At 49.3% G+C, this 19,258-nt stretch overlaps 1 protein-coding gene across 7 annotated transcripts in view; it reads left to right on the top strand.

Moving 5' to 3' along the window:
• TET3 (tet methylcytosine dioxygenase 3) overlaps positions 1-19,258 on the top strand; it is a 99,125-nt gene that overhangs the window by 16,191 nt on the left and 63,676 nt on the right. For 4 of the 7 annotated variants that reach the window (XM_064572301.1, XM_064572302.1, XM_045884754.3 and 1 more), the window contains exon 3: positions 989-1,045. The exons of 1 other annotated variant lie outside the window; for it this stretch is intronic. In XM_064572301.1, coding sequence (XP_064428371.1) covers positions 989-1,045 — 57 coding nt within the window. Of the gene's footprint in view, positions 1-579; positions 676-988; positions 1,046-12,368; positions 12,515-19,258 lie in introns of those variants that run through there. 2 more of the 7 variants (XM_045884755.3, XM_054509762.2) reach the window with 2 other exon arrangements.

Below are 19,258 nucleotides of genomic sequence, written 5' to 3'. Positions count from 1 at the left end.
CTGTGTTCTAGCTGTTGTCACCTTGGGTAAGTTCCTTTACTTGTCTCGCCTTGTTTCCTCATCTGCAAAAATGGGGTAAAGGTTCATACTGCCAAGACTTTTTTTCTGTTTCTCCTTCCTGGAAGATGACGGCGGTTGTCACTCCTCCTGCTCTTATCCTAGCACCTGGCACTGTTTTCGCTGCTGCTAGGATGAGGCAGTATGCTGGTGTCCTGGGGTGACAGAGGGGCTGGAGGGGGAATCCCACCAGCCCACCCCAGCTCGACCCCGGGCGCCGTCTGCCCTCTTTGACCCTGGAGATGCAGAGGACGCCTTGCGTATTACCTTCAGGGTCCCCTGCTCAGGAGGAAGCGGGGTGCCCCGGGATCCCCGGCCTGCCAGGGAGCGGCGGCAGACCTGGGCTGCAGCCAGCGCAGCACCGCGGCACCCTTGGCGGCGCCCCCGCCTCCCGGCTGGGCAGGTCCAGCACCCCCGGCGGCCCTGCCCCCGCCGCCCGGCGGGCCACGGGGATTGGCTGGCGAGCGCGCCGCCCCCTCCACACCAGCCTCGCCGGCGGCGGGGAGGGGAGCCAAGCCGGCAGCTGGCCGCCGCCTCCTCTGCAGTGCCTCCCTCCGTGTGCTCCGGCGGGGATAATGGGAGGCCCGCCGGCCGATGCACCAGAGGAGGCCGGCCGAGGTAGAGCGGGCAGGGCGGGGAGGGACGAGGCCAGACGGGACTCAGGACGAGGGGCAGTGCCCTCCTGGATCTCGGGAGGGTGGAAAAAGGAGAAATGAAAACAAAAACACGGAAAGGCGAATGAGCCCATCCACCAAGAGTCTGGGCGGCAGCTGGAGCCAGGAAGATGGTCCCTGCTATCCTTTCTTTCCGCGGCCCCCTCCCTCCGGTTCTCCTCCTTCCCCTGCAGCGGTGCTGGGGCTGTGCAGCCGAAGGACTTTGCTTCTTTCCTGGTGTCTGCCTGGCTCATCAGTCTTTCTGGCTTCTTTTGCAGGTGGAAATAAAGGCTGGTGAAGGAGCCGGGCCGTGGGGACAAGGGGCTGCTGTCAAGGTACCTTGTGTGTGTGTGTGTGTGTGTGTCTGCGCGCGCGCGCGCTTGTGTGTCTGCGCGCGCGCATGTGTGTGTGTGCGCGTGTGTGGTGGGGGTGAAGTGTTTGACTGGATTGGATAAAAATAAAGGGTCTCCTCTGGTGATCCCTTAATCTCCCACTGTGTGTGTAGCAGCAGCTGAGGGGGAGGGGTGGCGGGGGTGTGGGCGACCAATGAATTCTCAGGCCTGTGTGGGTTTTGTTTGGATTCTTTTTGCTTTCTCAGCTGGATGGTTTGGGTGCTGTTGGGATTGGGTTTGTTGAACTGTTTTTTTTTTTTTTTTTTTTTTTAATACGTGCAACCCACTCCCCACCCTTGCCTCTGGAAATCTCTAGAGAATGTCCCTGGTGCTGTTGGTTTGCATCCAACCTGCAGAAATCCCGGGGCGCCCTGGGGGGGGGGTGAGGGGGGATTGTGCTCCTGAGTCTGAAGCTGATAGGGTGTCATTAGTCATGCTGCTGTCACCATGGAGATGGCTGGAGAGGAGAGGAGGTGGTGGGGGTGAGGATATTTTGGGTAGGGTGGGGGCTGATGCAACATCATGACTGGGAATCCGTCGGGCGGCTGTTGTTACTCTGTGCAGCTTGGTGTCTGGGGGACTGGGAAGGGAATGTTACCAGGTGCGTGGGAAGCAGAGAAGGGGGCACTGTGATCGTCTGAGGGCCGGGACTGGGGTATTTGGGGCAGAGCAGGGCAGAATCTGGTGGGGTCTCAGCCATTACTAGGGAATACAGAGGTTCCTCTCGCGTTGGTAAGGACCAGGTTTCCTTGGGCTTTGCCCCTCTTTTCAGGGCTGGGGACCCGCTGAGTGTTTGGGATTACTCAGCAGTATCCTCTGCTGGCCCAGGGTGGGGAAAACTGAGCGGGAGGCAGCTTCATGTGGCTGCCTCTCAAGTTGAGAGCAGAGAGGCTGGAGAAGGAGTGTGGGGACTATCAGGGCAGGGGCCGGATGGGGGGAGGGAGCCTGTCCCTGCCCCTGCCTCAGCCCTACTTTCCCCTTTGGCCCTCGGAGCCCTCGGGAGCTGTGGGAATCAGGTGGCTTGGGTAGCAGGTGGGCAAGCTGCTGAAGTCCCCGGAGGCTCTTAGACTTTGGTCCTTGGCAGTCCTCCTGCCGCTTCCTGGGAAAGCTGTGGGAAGCTCTGTGGAGGTGCTGGAAGTAGCATCCTGCCGCCTCACTGACTGGGTGGGGATGCTGGCGGGGAGGGGCTCTGCTTCCCCACGTGGGATGGGGGCTCCTGGGCGAGCGGCTGCTGGGTGGATCAGGAGCCGGGGTGGTTCCCTGGCCGCCTACCAAGGAACTTGAGGCAAGGAAGTGCTTGGCGGAGGGCATGAATTTTGCTTCTGAAGCCCCGTTCTGGGGGAAGAAGAGCCAGGTGGCATTAGCTCCCCTGGGGAGCTGGGCAGGCCTTGGTGAGGCTGGGAGCAGTGGGCGGCCCCTGAGGGAAGCAGAGGGTGGTTGATACTGGCGGTGCTGTGGGTGGGAAGGAGAGAGCTGTGAGCTCACTCGCTCCCTTCTCCAGAGCAGAACCCCCGGTTCCACCTCCACTTCCTTCCCTGGCCTCCCACTGCTGCCTGGGGGAGCTGTAAGCAGTGTGTGTGCTGTTGAGGGCTGTGGGCATGGAGATCATGCAGTGCACCTGTTCTGCCCCCCACCCTGGGGAGAACAGGACAAGGGGATGAGGACAGATGGGCTCAGGGCAGAGGCAGCTCCCTCCCTCTCTGTGTTTCCGGCCTTGTCAGCCAGAGCTTCCCTCTCTGCTGGAGGAAGGCCTGCTGGCAGGTTTGTTTACTCCCCAAAGCACCCCCCTCCTGCCTAGCGATGGCTTCTCTTCAGTTCTTTCCAAGCCCGTTCTCCGTTTCTCCCTGCCTGTGTTCTGCTGGCCCTGCAGTGCTGCCGGAAGCGCTCAGCCTGATGCCTCAACCTTTGGTGTTGTGGGCATGCGGCAGAGGCTCCTTGAAAAAGCAGAGGAAGCCTTCTAAGCACATCTTCCTCCTTCCCCCTTCTCAGCGTAGGGCCTGAGCCGGCTGTGTTTTTGAAGTTCTGAGATTGTGTCTGTGCTTGTTTTTATTGTTGAGTTGTCTGTCTGAGAATCCTAGCCTCCTCTTGGCCCGGCTTGGGCATTGCCAACAAGCGCTCAGATCTGACACTCCCCCGCCCCCGCCTGCCCCCCCCCCCATTCCTGGTGCCACCTTTCCCTCACATGGAGTTTCCTTAGGTGGCCAATCGGGTGCCGTGTCCCACATACCCCGATGAGGCAGTGTTACCAGATCCTCTTCCCTCAGCAGGTTGTGGTGTAGGAAGATGTGTCTGGTGCGTGAGCTCATTCTGAGATCAGGCCAAGACTCTGGGACACGGGACAAGGGGGCGTCACTTGTCCCAGTCTGTGTTCCCACAGGATGGGTGCAAGACGGGTAAACCTCATGGGTGAGTGGTGTGCAGCACGCAGTGGGAATACGCTCGTCTGCTGTGTGCAGTCCAGCCGGAGTTTCAGGCACATCCGTGCCGTAGGGTGTGTGTAATGCCTAGCACAGGCACAGAGCTGAGCTTGACAAACGCAATTTGTCATTTTGCTGGCGAGTGTGTTATGTGTCTACTCATGATAGCCCAAGGAACATGCCATAGCACACACTGTTGCCACCGCCTCCTTCTTGGCAGCCTGGACAGGAGTGAGTGCCCAGTGCCGAGAGCTCCAGGCCACCCCTGCTTTCGGGCTCCCACGCTGCTCCCACGCTCTGCCCCATGGGAATCCTTGACTGGCTGAGGATGTCTGGAAACTATTTTGGGACTGTGCCCGGGATCTCTGCCTCCTGTCTCTCCTTTGGACCACTGCAGAAATGCCCCTTTGTCGAGGATCTGTGATCCACACACCGTGGGTGACTCCTACTAGTTCTTCCTTGCCTGTTCTTCCTACTCTCCAGCCCTTGGTGAGGGTCTAGCAGAAACTCTTTTGCTCTAGGTAAGTTTTCAAGCAGCAGTGAACTTGGGGAGATAAGGACGCAGGTGAGCGTGTCAGGCTAGAGCAGGAAGGGAACCAAACACAGAGTTGACTTTGGGAATGCTGAGAGAGAGAAGAGAGAGAGAGCTAGAGAGAGCTCGCGCTTCCCCCCCTCCATGCGTGATAAGGACAGTAGTTAGAGTCCCAGAGCTCAGCCCCACCTCCTTAGTGACCCCAGTGCCTTCTGAACCATTGAGAGGACAGTGCAGGATAGATATGTGAGCGAGCCAAAGGGACAGAGCCTTCCTGCCTGCCACAGTGCAGGGACCCGGGAGCCGCCCGCAGGGATCACAGTGAGGGCTCCAGTGGCCCACTTGCTGGGTTTGCTGAGGAGGGGCCTAGGCTCCGGGCTCCCCCCAGCTGCTAGAAATGATCTTTGTGGTCCTGCCAAGTCCCCTCCCATACCCCTGAGGCTGTAGCAAGGGGTTTGGCTCAGTGGAGGTGGGGGCAGGGAGCATGGGGAGGGGCTTTGGTTTGGCTCAGCTTCCGGGTCTCCCAGCTCTCTTTCCCACCCTGACCTCTTGGGCCTTTGGCCTCATTTCCTCTCACACTCTTGCATCTGGCAGTCAGCTGAGGACTCCCCCTTGTTCCCAGCATGTGTGCAGCTTCTGAGAAGGAGGTGGCTTCCTTGGGGGTTAGTTTAGGAAGCCTTGGGACAAATAGGGGACCAGCATGGCCCAGATGGTGAAAATCTATTGATTATCGGGCGCCTGGGTGGCTCAGATGGTTAAGTGTCTGCCTTCGGCTCAGGTCATGATCTCAGGGTCTTGGGATCGAGCCCCGCATCAGGCTCCCTACTCAGCGGGAAGCCTGCTTCTCTCTCTCCCTCTACTCCTCCTCCCTGCTTGTACTCTCTCACTCTCTCTGTCGAATAAATAAATAAAATCTTAAAAAAAAAAAAATCTATTGATTATCATGCTATCCAGGACTGTGATCCTACTTGTTTTATCTCCCCTTTTCCTCTCCCTTTGTCTTTCAACATTTATGAGCATTTACCATGTTCCAGGTACAGTACTAGATCCTGAAAAATAAGTCTTTATTTGTTCTTCACAGTACCACAGAAAGCAAGAGAGATTGACAAAATTAGCAAAAATCCTAACTCAGACTGGGAAAACCAGCACTGGCAAGTTTTGTTTTTTATGCAGCGAAGGCTTTTGATCTTTGTGTTTGGGGCTGTGAACTTGCACGTGGCAGACCAAACCCTTTGCCCCCAGCTGTGCCTAGCTCCTAGCTCTTTATATTTGCTTTCATCACTGGCTCAGTGGACCTCAAGGGACTTCGCAGGAAGAATCCACATGCCAGCCTTGTTTTGAGTAAGTGTTTCTGGAATCTGGTGCTTGCAGATTAGGGTAGTAGGGTCAGGAATGAAATAGTTGGGAAGAAAGCTTAGTTTTGAAAGGAAAAATTGTTGGTTATAGATGTGGTGTGTCTGAGATTCAGGTAAAGCAGGACAGAAACACCATGCCCTGGCGGTCCACCTTGAATCCTGAATCACCTTCTACTCAGTTCGAGTGTGTGGATCCTGCAGCCCGGCCTGCCTCAGGGTTCCCATGGAGACCACCCGCTAAAAGGAGGAAGCTGGGAAGTGCAATTGTCTGGTTTCTTCTCCTCTCTGTTCCCCACTCTGCTCCTGTGCATTAGGTGTGGGGGCACTTAATGTTCCAGGACTTTAGTTTTCTTTGTGAAATGAAGGGGTTACCAAAGTTAGTTTTTCTCAACCGAAATGTGGCAAAGTGCCAGTTTTCTTTTTTTTTTCCCTTCATTCCCAAAATGTTGCAGATGGAAACATAGCCTTACTTTGTTTGTACAAGGAGTTTGTGGCTTGTGCCAGGCATGGCTCACCTTGGGAGCGCAGCACCATCCAGACCGGTCTGGGAGCCACTGGATGAGGCGTGTCCGGCGAACACGCTCTTGCTTGTTGTGGCAGGTGCAAAGAGCTGGGATGGCTTTAGAAGTTGCGGTGGACTGGTGATCCACAGTTTACGGGCCATGTCTTCAACTGCATTATTTTTGAACTTTGCTTCTGGGAAAGCAGAGGGTCTCTGTTTTGACCCCCTCCCCCTGCCCCTTTCTGGATAGGACTTCCCCTCTCTTCTGTACCGTCCATCTGGAGGACGCGTGGAAGAGTAGAGATCTTACTATCCCAGAGATTCTTTCCAAGGACCTCGACAGACTTACCTGCCTCTCAGCTTCTGTAGATAAGGATGCCTGCAGTTTGCCCTTTCTTCTCTGTGAGTCTCAGATTCTGATGGAGAGGAGTCAGAGCCTGCGGAGCCCCCTGCAGGGGCAGGAGTGTGTGTGTGTGTGTGTGTACGCGTGTGCGCACGTGTGTACCGCGGGCCTTAGAGGAAGGGAACAGTTAGGGAGAGGCCAGGTCTCCTGTAGATGCCAGAGTGGACTTGGGCCCTACAAGATGCTAAAGCTCCATTGTCTCAGGCAGGGTACCTTGACTTTTGAGCTTTTTCCATGTGGCGGCTCTCAGTCTTCAGAGATACAGCTCTTCTCGTCTGGGGGCTGATCCCAGACTCTGCGCTAGTTTCTGTGAGGACAAACATCCCAGTATTTTTGATGGCTATAGTTTGGACATTTTCCTTCCTACTTTATCCCGCTTTCCCCCTACACACTCTGTAAAACTTGTTTTTTTCTGCTGAGGATCTTCGGTCTTTTCATGTAGGATGCTAAAGACTAGACAAAAAATAAAAATACCAATTTCCGACTACCGCAGCTGCCTCATCCTTGAGGAGAGTAGGGCAGGGGCTAAGACATAGGTGACAGTGTCCTGCTGTAGAAATATTCCTTAGGAGGCAAACATCCCAAGGACGGTAAGATTAGGGTCTGAGCAAATCCTGGTTACCTCTGTGGCCTAGAACTCTTGTGCCCTTGGTGCTTAAGTAATTGGATTTCTCAACCCCGCCTCCAAGCATTTTTCACATGTAATCCTAACCTCATGGGCTTTGCGAAGGAAACAAAGACATTGAAAGGGTTTGCAACTTGTCCCTGACAGTGAGCTCCTAAACTCCCTGCCCTATTGACTGAGTTTTCCTGCTTTGCCTCTTCCGCAGCAGGCACCCACGTCCCCTCCCCCTCAGTGTTCTCCTCCCCCAGAGTCTGCTCTTTTAGCCTGTGGGCCTTGGTTCCCAGCCCTGCTACACAGATGGAGTTTACTGAAGGAGCTATTTCTGCCCATCCACCGTCCTATATCTTAGGAAGTTTTCATCCCTGATTCCTGCTGGTTCCTCTGCATAAGGTGGAGGGTATAGGGAGACCAGTAACTAGAGCAGAGGCAGAGACCCTGGACGGGTTCTGGGCTGAGAGTCCTGTCTGCATCCCCAGACAGATTCTCTCTGCACCACCTTCTCCCTTGAGTGTGGGCCAAGGCCCAAGTCCCCTGGGCCAAATCATTTCTCTACTGGCTTGAACAAGTGCAAGCTGGGTACAGGGAGCACCCTCTGACCCCCAGGCTCTGCTGGACCCAGAGAGGGGAGGCTGCCTTTCCAAGTGGGATCGTTGTTACCCTACACCCTGAGCTGTGTGGGGGGCACACAGAGATGGATTTTCAGTGGAGTGGGGGAGGCTGTGCCCCAGAGATGTCCATTCTGTTTTTCCTGGTGCAACACATCCCTTTCTCTTCTCCTGCTGTGTTCTCCATCCTAGAACACTGTTCATGGCCTCAGCCTATGCCCACTCTCACCCCGTGTGCTTTGAGCTTAGCCCTAAGTTCTAGACTGAGCAGAGGGGGCCTTTGAGGGGACTGCTTTGTGGGGTATAGGCCAGGGACTCCTTATGTCAGTTATCTAGGAGCTTATAAGATGCTGTGGGGCTGGCTGCTGGGCCACAATAGCCATCTGCTTTGGTCAGACCTGTGGGTTCCTCTCACACATTTAGGTAGAGTGGATGCAAGATGAGGGTGGTATGGGGTCCCAGAGATGAGTGTTGGAAACTCTGGGCAGGTGGTCCGTGTGGCATCCCTGCCTCACTGGCCCTGCCACTGCTCCCTGATGTGATGGTTGAGCTATACGCTGACCTCTGCCCTGTGGCCTTTCTTCTCACTGTTATTTTTCCTCGGTTTCCTGGTTTCCAGCTGTGGGTTCCCGGTGGTGTCATTCGGACCCTGAGTAGTAGTTAGGGCTTAGCTCTGGGGTTGTGTGGTTGGAGTGGTACATGTTTTGGGGCTGTACTGGCAAGTGGTCCAGAGCACTCTGAACACTTGGCTGGGAGCCAGCGCCCAGGGCTCTGTGTCCAACCCTTGGGAAGCTCCTCTCCCACCCTTCCAGAGGCTGCCTCCTTCCTGTGGGGGCATGGGTCCCCCCTGGTCTCTGCCTGGGGTCTGGGGGTCATGGGACGTGGAGGAGGACCTGGGAGGGTGCCAGGGCACTTCGGCCCTAAACGCTTGCTGCCACCCCCACAGCCTCCACCGGGACAAGCATGCTGAAGCTTGCTTGAGAGAGTGCCTGGGGCCAGTCCCTCCGGTTCAGCTAGTTCAGTGGTGCTCCGTGCCGCTGCATACTAGAATGATCTGGGCAGTTTTTAAGAAAGAAAATATCCGTGCCGGGGCCCAGCCCCTGAGAGGCTGATGTAATTTGTCTGGAGTAGAGCCTGGGTGCTAGCATTTTTCAGGACTACTCAGGTGATGCAGGTGTGTGCTGCTTCATCCAGTTTGGCTTTCCTGTGTCTCCCTGGCTGCCCCAGAATTTTTTTCTTGTCCATTGATAATTTTAGTAGGAATCAGTAAAGAGTCGGGAAAAATGAAGACAGCAAGACATGTCAGGCAAAATACCAGATTGAATGTTCTGTTCCATGAAACTGGTCCACGAGTTCATATTTATCAAAACCAGAGTTTAAGAGGGAAGCTCTGTGGCAGAGGACAGAAACTGAGTGTTCTCCTCTGAGTTTTTAATTATTAAAAAAAATTTTTTTTATTGACACATAGCATACACACAAAAGGGCACATACTCTATGCAGCTGGGTGAGTTTTCACAGAGTAAACACATCTGCATAACGAGCCCCTGGCTCAAGAAATGAGGACTCTCACCCCGTTGCCATCATCCAGGATTTCTGTGTCATTTGCACAAAGTCAGGTCAGGATATGCAATAGTACAGTACTGTGTGCTGGCTTCGGCCCCAGAGGGCTTCAGCTCATCCTCCGCCAGGAGCTGGGCTACGCGCTGTGTGGGGGTGCCTGAAGCTGAGTGGGTTTCACTGCCGAGGGGACACAGGGCCCAGGAGGCCTGCAAGCCCCTCCCCTGGGCAACCAGCTCCCCCCTCACCTGTGAAGTTCCTCCGCCACCTTGGCCATGAGCCTTGCCCAGTCCTCGATCTTGGCTAAATCCAGAACTCTGTTACCATTTTTTGGCTTTTTAGTCTCTTTTTGTATTTTACAGATAATACATGTTCTTTGGAAAAATTAGAAAATAGAAATAGACAGAAGGGGAGGAATTTGCCCATAATTTCACAACCCAGTTAACCACTGTTCAGTAGTGTTCCTCCAGACTTGACTCTGTGCACACAGTTGACCCTTGAACAACATGGGTTTGAACTGTGTGGGTCCACTTATATGTGGATTTTTTTTTTCAGTAAATACATTATGGTACTGTCCATGTGTTTTTCTTATGATTTTCTTAACATTTTCTCAGCTGTCTTGTAAGGATACAGTAGGTCATACATATAATGTATCAAATATGTGGTCATCAGCTGTTTCTGTTATCAGTAAGGCTTCCTGCCAATGGTAGGCTATTAGTAGTTCACTTTTGGGGGAGTCAGAAGCTCTGTGCAGATTTTCAACTGCATGGGGATCAGGGCCCCTAACCTCAGGTTGTTCCAGAGTGAACTACTAATTTTCTGTTGTTTATAAAAATGGAGTCCTGCTGCGGTATCGCCCGCTTTACCCTACATATTACTAGCTGTAGTATTGTTGCTTGAGCACTTAACATGTGTGTGGTGCGTGGGGCCAAGTTTTCATAGTTCTTGTGACAACTTCGAGGCAGGTGGTAGTAGCCCCCACCTTTCAGATAAGAAAACTGAGATTCAGGCCAGTGGTGTGACTGATATTTCTCCAGGAGGTGGAGCTGACTTCAGAGCCGATCCCCTTGTCAGTTGACTACCGCCTCTCTCCTAGGACTGTCCTTCCATGTTAAATTCATTTGGCAAATATTTAGTGAGCAGAGGCCATTGTTCTCCTTAGTGATGCCCCCCCCCCTTTCACTCTAATATGAATGTCTCTAGTGCTATTGCTGATTGTTTGGGGTCTTTATGTCATGTTAGGGAATTCACCTCTTGCTTCATTTTATTAAGAAGTTTTTCCCTATTAGTAGTGGATGCTTCATTTTGTCACATCTATTTAACATGGTTTGAAGGTGAAATATTTCTCCTTTGCCTGTTAATAGGATGAATTGTGTTAATGCATTTCTTAATATTGCACTATCTTTACATTCCTTGAATATTCCATACTTGGTAATGGGGTATTTTTTTTTTTTTTTAGCATGCTGTTTGATTTGTCAGCGTGGGAGTTTTGCATTTATTTTTGTGAAGGAGATTGACCTATAATTTCTGTAGCTGTTGTTACAAAACATTTACTTTGTGTTTTCTATGAAAGTGATCTCTTTTTAAATTTAATAGCATCATGGGTATAGGGTTATTGCCCTTAAGTTCCCTCAGTAGCTGTGATTTCTTTTCACTTTCTTAATTTCTAACATCGTACATTAATTTCTTTTTTTATGTAACTTAAAAGCACATAGATTTGTCAGTTGTGCTTTCTGTTTTCTTTTCTTTTTTCTTTCCCCCATGCCCAACGTGGGGCTTGAACTCACGACCCTGAGATCAAGAGTCACATACTCAACCGACTGAGCCAGCCAGGAGCCCCAGCTTTCTGTTTTCTAAAGCATGAATTTCTGCTTTAGTCTTTATTGTCTTCTTTTCCTTAGGTTTATTTGGTATGTGCTTTTTCTAGATTCTCTGTTGGATCTGTAAGACACTCTATTTTTTCTTTTTCTACTTTTTTTTTTTTAATCATCACAGACACATTTAAAAATATGACTTTTTCTCTAAGTTCTCCTGTGGCCTCTTTTGCAGGTTTTGCTATTTCATGTCTGCTCGTGCTCTTGAGGAGATGCTGATGGCACACCCAATGTGAGAGTACCATGTCCTGGTGCAGCCCAGCTCCCTCTCCTCCCAACAAGGGGGAATCACTAGCTGTGAAAGAATGGCGGGCCAGAGAAGGCACTTGGTTACTTTTAGGGGCTTTGTCTCCAAACCACTGGGCAGGGACCTAGTACTAGCTTACCAGCTTAGCAGCCAGACCTGTGGGGGGAAAATTTTTTTTTTTAACCTAAACAAGATCAGTTTGAATTTACTGCCTAGGACCAGAGAATATCCTAGGCCCATATAGAAGTTTTAGTAGTATTGAGAAGAGCCTCATGCATTAGCAGCAGAGGAAATGAGAAGCTAAGAACAGTGAAGGGGAAGGGGCAGGGGCAGGGAGATAAAATTTTGACCCAGAGCTCAGGGCCTAGCTGAGCTGGTCAAGGCTGCAGGTTCAAGTCTTGCTCTGTGCTTCTTTGATGCAGTTCTGGAAGATAAGGCCCAACTGCTGCCCTGAGGCTGTGAAGAGTGTGCTAGGATGGACAGGACAGTAGGGTAAGAGCGAGGGATTCATAGCACCAGGAAAAACAGCGTGGGCATCTCTGGGAGACAGTCTCCAGTGCTTCCCTGCAAATCCATTTCTTTATTCCCCCAGAGCTCAGGGTATAGGGCAACAATGATCCCAACGGGGAAGGCACAGTTTCCCCTCTGCAGGTTCAGCAGAGTCTGGTGTGGTGGGGAGCCCTCTGCACCCCAGCCTGAACTTGTTGAAGCCAGCAGAGAAATTATTTGGTCCAGGGGTCACACTGGAGGGAGAAGGTGCTGCACATCGGGGGATAGATTTTCTTACCCTTTACCTTGACTCCATGGAGAGCAGTAGTAAAGGCCAGGGACAGAGAGATGGTGGATTTTGAGTTCAACCTAGAAACCACTAGCAATATTATTATTCTTTCTTTTCCCCAAATGGGCAATACATTTTTGGACTTTAAATAAAAATAATACATGCCCATTTCACGAACTCAAAAAATATAAAAGTATATAAATTAGAAAAATTAGAAACTGAAAATTGCTATTTCTTCTCCATCCTGGTGTAATCTCTATTACCAATTTATACATATCTTTGCAGACTTTATTTTTTTTTTAAATATTCACACATACACACACACGCATGCATTTACTTTTTTTTTAAGATTTTATTTATTTATTTGACAGAGAGACACAGCGAGAGAGGGAACACAAGCAGGGGGAGTGGGAGAGGGAGAAGCAGGCTTCCTGCTGAGCAGGGAGCCCGATGCGGGGCTCGATCCCAGGACCCCAGCGACTGTGCCACCCAGGCGCCCCTCTTTGCAGACTTTAAAGTGAGTATATGAACTTACTTTTCCTGCAGTAATGTGTTTGTACAATCCTTTATTTTGGGTATTCTTTGATTTGCTCATTAATGTGTTGAGGGCATCTTTCCATGTCAGCACATCTATTTTAGCCTTTTAAGGGCTATAGAGTCTTGCATTTTATAGGTTTATTGTAATTAAACTGATTCCCATTGATGGACATGTACAGTTCCAATTTTTGTGTAATTATAAATGATGTGGTAATTGACATATTTGTACATATATTTTTTGGCTATTTGTTCAAGATTTATATTTGTATATGATTTGATAGGGATTGAGTTTTTCCTGGATAGAAAGCCTATTATTTCCAGTCTGTTTATCAACTATTTATAGTTTCCCAAATGGTTTATAATTCTACCTTAAGCATTTTATATATACATATTCATGGGCATCCTAGAGCCTCTCTTCAGTTCCATTGAATTGTCTGATTCTGTGTCAGTATTTTATTGTTTTCTTTTTAAGATTTTATTTATTTGAGAGAGAGAGAATGTGCACGGAGCATGGTGGGGGGAGGGGCTGAGGGAGAAGCAGACTCCCCACTGAGCAGGGAGCCTTACATGGGGCTCAATCCCAGGACCCTGGGATCATTACCTGAGCTGAAGGCAGAAGCTTAACCAGCTGAGCCACCCAGGCGCCCCAGTACTTTATTGTTTTAATTACAGCAGTTTTTATATAACAGTTGGGTTAAAAAAACCCAAAACTCATTTTTTCCACTTTTTTTTTTTTTTGGCTTTTCTTTTATATTTCCTTTTCCAAATAAGCTTATAAACAACTTGTCAAATTCTGTGAAAAATATTGTGATTTTTCAATTGGAATCACATGCAATTTATAGATTATTGGGGGGAGAATGAGAGCTTTACAGGGAATCTTCCTATCCAGGAAATGGGAAGTATATCTTTCCATCTCTTCTAGTCTTCTTTGTGTGTCCACCAGAGTTTTAAAGTTTTGGCTCTTACACATTTCTCATTAGGTTCATTTCTAAGATGTTGTAGGTCTTGTTATTACTGCGGTGAATGGGATCTTTTTCTGTTACACTTTTTTTAAGTTTTATTTACTTAAGTAATCTCGACACCCCGCTTGGGGCTCGAACTCACAACCCCCAAGACCAAGAGTCATGCGCTCCCCTGACTGAGCCAGCCAGGTGCCCCTGTGTTACACTCTTTAACCTGTTCCTGCAGGTGTATTGGAAATGCTCTGGGTTTTGTCCCTGGCACTGGGCCCCAGCAGCCCCTCCTTCCCTCATCCCTGTGCATGAAGTCTGCACTTCCGCAGCAGTACTTTAGGGCCTGGTATGAGTTCCTATGGGGAGGTGCTTGCTCCTCGTACTCCATTTCGTTTCCCAGTAGCTGGCACAAGGCCTGGCATGCAGTAAATCCTTTTAATAAATGCTGTAGAATCCACCTGATGAGAGAGACAATGAGCTTCACCTCCTCAAAGTGTGACAGCCTAGGCCAGTCTGAGGAGCAGAATCTAAAGCAGGCCTGGCTGCGAGCCTGGAGGCTGTGAGCCGGATAACAGACATGGGGCACCAGCCTGATCCCCACCGTAGAAAGAAGGTCCTGGGCTGTTTTCCCATAGGCAGACATCCAGGAGGAGCCCTGTGAACCCACACCCTGTCATTACCTGGGGACTAACAGCCCACTTGTCATTAACTCTCATTAGTACTAACTAGTAGGGAGCGTTGCCTTCTCAGTTCCCAGACACCTGAAGGTGGCCTAAAACACAAACTTACCTGCGGCTGCTCTTTGGGAATGAGGATTCATGGAGGCTGGAAGTAGAGCTTACAAAGGCCACTGGTGAAATTGGTTCCACTTCTGTGTGCCCGGTTTCCTTTCTTAGGCAGCATCTTTGTTCGTTGCCTGGCTATTCTCCGGAGTCTAAGACTCCCACAAGCGTCTTCTTAGGTAGAGCCTATCAACGCGCCAATCCTCCCTGTTGTGTCTGCATTTTATTTTTATTTATTTATTTTCTAAGTAGGCTCCATGCCCAGCGTGGAGCCCAGCTCGGGGCTTGAACTCACAACCCTGAGATCAAGACCTGAGCTGAGATCGAGAGTTGGGCGCTTAACCAACTGAGCCACCCAGGTGCCCCTGCATTTTAAACTTGTAATTGGGGATCGGGAGGCACTAGGTCTCGAAGGAGCTGTCCAGTGCAAGCCCCTCTGTCCTGCCCCCCTGCCCCTCGCCCCATAACTGCAGGTTCCCGGTCTCTGCTGCCCCAAGAGCTGGGATGAAGTTGGAGCTGCCTGCCTGCCTGCCTAGGAAGGCTGTGTCGGCTGGGACCCATGAACAAGACCCCCCACCGACGCTTCCCCGGGAGACGTGGGAACCCCTGCTGCTGTTAAGCAGGGGCCAGATGCCTGCCTCTTGCCCTCCCTGAAAAGAAGGTGGGGAGAGGGGTCAACTTGGCTTGGGTTAGAGGTGGGCTGGGATCCGCTTCCCAGTCACCGTGCGGTCGTCCCGCATCTGTTTCAGCGTGTCACCGGGTTGGGTTTGCAGCAGCAGTGAACAGCTCTCATTGAGCTGGCGGTCTGTGCTCCTTCTCCGCTTTCACGTTCAGGTGGCATAGCAGACGCGACAGCTTCCTCCCGCTCCTCTGCTAGTGTATCCAAGTCCCCTGGGAACCAAGAGGTCGAGGAGGGAGGGGAAGTTCTGCTCTGGATCCCCACCCCACCCACACCGTACTCCCTCTGCCCCTGCCCACCTGGGGGAGGGGAACAGCCCCAGGGCCGAAGGACATCCCCGTGGGCCCCGCCAGTACCAGGCCAAGTCCTTGGGCCCCTGGTGGCAGCCGCGCTGCATCTCTGCCCGCTCTGGAGGAGCTACCCTCTCAAGGTGCCGAGCAGAAACTCTGACAGATGGACCTCCATGAACCTGCGGAGCGCTTCCAAATGCCTTCTCCGGGAGCAGAGTGCATTCTGGCAGGGAGGCTAGGACACAGGGCTGCTCGGGACTTCAGCTCCCCTGTTGGAGAAAGCCTTTTCCTACCCCTGCCTCCCCTGCCCACCTGTTGCCCTCTTTAAAGAGCAGAAGCACTGACCACTGACTGGTCGAGCCTGCACGTGCACATGGTGGGGGGTGGGTAGAAACAGACGGCTGTCCCCCTGCCAACCTGTAAGACCCCCCAGTTCACCCAGTTTCTAAACCAGTCAAGACTTCCCTTTTTCTGCACTGACTCTCACTCCCATAGGGTTATCGGCGGGGTGGAGGCTTCTCAAAAGGTAGTTTGGGGACCACCTGGTTCCAGATCCCCTCTGTAGCCACACAGGGTTGATCTCTGAGGGTAGGACCTGGGGGTCTACATCTGCAGCCAGCTTCCTCCAGGTGATTCCTGTGCCAACTGGAGTTTGAGAACTGCCAGGCTGCAGAGTAAGGTAAAGGGGCTCTATTTATTTGGGGCTCCAATACTTTTGACGAGGATTGAAAGGACATGCCTTTAAGACTGTGATTTGTGGAAAGGCCAAATATTATGCGAAGGCTTTTGAAAATCCAGGAGAGACTAAGCATCAAAGCTGTTAAATTTCAGATAAGGTCAAACCTGGAGATAGTTAAAAACTTTTTTGTTGTTGTCTGTTACAAAGAATGCAAATTCATTGCTGAAAAACTAGGAAGTTCACATAAGCACATAGAATAAAACATCTAGAATTTCACCACCTTAGAACTCCTGTTAATATTTGGGTCTTTCTAGAACAATCATTCATATATATATATATGGGTTTTTTCCATGTTAAATGTCTTTATTGATTTTCCCCCTGATTATCAACAAAATAATATATATTTATTATAAAATCTTTATTTTTAACTGGTATAAAAATTGGCATAACATTTGATTTGCAAATCTCTTATTGCTATGTTTAGTTGGATCTGTACTTCTGTGTGAATATATTTTTATTTCCTTTGCCTATTTGTGTGTTTTTATGAATTTGTAAAAGGTTCATATATTAGGGGTATTCTTTATCAGATCTTGATAAATATTACAAATTTATTTTAATTTTTTAATGTTTTATTTTGCTACACTTTTTTTGTACATGGTTATGTACAAAATCAAATCTCATTCCAGTTCATCAGTTCATTTGTTTTGGTTGTACTAGACAGAACAGGCACTGCTTTTGCACATTTTAAAAGGAATTGAAGGCGATGGGGCAGATAGGTACAGGACAGACCAGAACATTTTAATGTTCATCCACATCACCTGGGGATCTTTTTACGATGCATTTTCTGATTCAGCAGGTCTGGGGTGGGGCCTGAGATTCTGCATTTCTCACAAGCTCTCAGGTGATGCTGCTGCTGCTGGTTATGGGACCAGACTTTAAGTATCAAGGGCCCAGAAGTTTCTAACCCTGGCTGATGACAGAAGTACTTGAGCATTTTGGAATACAGAATTCTCTGGGCCTCACCCCAGAAATGTCAGGCTGTGGGACTGAGTCCCAGGTTGGCCACGTGTGGCTGGGTGACTTAGAGACACTGCTTGAGCCCCTCTGAGCCCTTGGATTCCTTGTCTGTGAAACAGAGAGATAGTGCTTACCTCATAGGGATCTGGGAGAATTAAATAAAAGAATAAAACCAATCATTTTTATGAGCTAGAAAAATAATAACTTTTGGGCCTGGTGCCCTTTTTGGGGGGAGGGTAGTTCTCTGATACATTTCTACTTGTCTAGTGATTGATATTTTTAATATTTCTACCCCTTCCTAGAAAATTGTCCTTTTGTTAATATTTTCAAAGTTTTAGTAATGCACTTCATGCCTTATTCACTGATAATAGTTATATTCCTTTTCACATTTCTAATATTGTTTATGTTTTTCTTTTTCAAATGATCAGCCTTGCCAGAAGTTTGTTTATTCTATTGGTCTTTTGGAGAGCCATCTCTTAGAATCCAATTATAAATACCACTACATTTTGTTTTCTAATCAACTATTTCTGTCTTTACTGATTCCTTTTTCCTACATTTTTATTTTATTTTTTTAAAGTTTTATTTAAGTCCATCTCTACACCCCACATGGGGCTTGAACTCACAACCCTGAGATCAAGAGTTGCATGTTCCTCCAACTGAGCCAGCCAGGCATCCCTTTCCTACATTTTTAAAGTATTTTATTTTCTAGCTTCTTGGATGGAGACTTAATTTATTTTCCTTCATATTTAGTTAAAAGTATTTACAGAAGCAGCTTTAGAAGAATATAAAAGAATTTTTCCTCTGTTAATAGCTATTATTTTCATATGGACATTACTCCACACTTCAGATCTGTTAAGTGTGACTTTTTTCCACAGAAACAACTCTATTTTTATACTCAAATCAGTTTACGTATTAATGATATTTCAAGTACATACTTACCCTGACACGGACAAGTAGCATACATAAATTGGAAATAAATGTAGTTGTGATTTTGATTTCTATTTTCCCCTTGACCCTAGAGTTATTTGGGAGACTGACTTAGGATTTCCAGATGTCGTGTTCCTTTTGGTCAGAGACGGCTGAAGGCTGCCCTCCCAGGGCTGTACTGTGTGTCTAGGCTGTGTTCTTTGTTCCTTGTGGGGCTGCATGTTCTGGTGGAGTTCATGCACGCGTGCTGCTGAAGCTTCTGGTTAGCCTCTGGGGTGTGCAGGAGAGAAACCATCTGTGCCCTGTGCATGTGGAGGGAAGGGGACTTGGGAGGAGGAGAACAGGGTGGTCTGTTTTCTGAAGCTTTCCATTTCTCCTGACAACCTTCCGGACACTGTCCAGGTGGCCCCTTTCTTACTTGCCTTCTGCTCTGAGGTTCTTGTCCGGTATCTGGGGTGGTGTCTGGGGCTCACTGTCCCTTGATGTTTGGAAGATCTGGGGTCTGGGTGGAGGGAGGACTTAAGTCAGAGACCCTGAGTTCCAGAGCCCTCCTGCTGCTGCCGAGGAGCTGTCCTCTTCCTGTTTCCTGTTCCTTTTCTGTAAAATGTGGAGAATGTTACCTTCTTACAGAGACTGGGAGAGTCTAGCAATCATCTAGTAACATAATTCTGTTAAAAACTATTTTATTTTTGGCATACTTTCAGAGTTTCAGAAAATTTGCAAGAATAGTACAAGGAATTCTCTTCACTCAGATTTCCAAATGTTAACATTTTACTACATGTGCTTTGTTTTCTTTTTCTAATTTTTATTTGAACCATTTGAAAGTAAGTAGCAGACATGTTGCCTTTTACTTCTAACCACTTGAGTGTGAATTTTCTCCTTTTTAAAAATTTTTAAAGATTTTTATCTTTTAAGTAATCTCTACACCCAATGTGGGGCTCGAACTTACAGCCCCGACATCAAGAGTCACATGCTGTACTGACTGAGCCAGCCACGTGCCCTGAGTGTGGATTTTCTAAAATCACGTAAATAACTACAGGGCCACGACCAAACTTGGAAAATTAACATACATACAATGTTGCTACAAACCTGATCTATAGACTTCACGAACACTAACATTATTAATCTACAGGTGTTATTCAGATTTTGCCCATTGTCACAACCCATTTTGGAAGGGGAAAAAAACCCCCACCAAGTTACACATATTCACTGCTCAGGTTTCTTAGTCTCCTTTATGTATGTATGTATGTATTTATTTAATTTATTAAAGATTTTATTTATTTGACAGAGAGAGACACAGTGAGAGAGGGAACACAAGCAGGAGGAGTGGGAGAGGGAGAAGCAGGCTTCCCGCTGAGCAGGGAGCCTGATGCGGGGCTCGATCCCAGGACCCTGGG

Source organism: Mirounga angustirostris, unplaced genomic scaffold, assembly GCF_029215605.1.
Source record: "Mirounga angustirostris isolate CCGP_5_RB_7025 unplaced genomic scaffold, mMirAng1.0.hap1 SCAF_10, whole genome shotgun sequence".
Classification (NCBI taxonomy): Eukaryota; Metazoa; Chordata; class Mammalia; order Carnivora; family Phocidae; genus Mirounga; species Mirounga angustirostris.
This window is presented reverse-complemented; position numbering and strand designations above follow the sequence as displayed.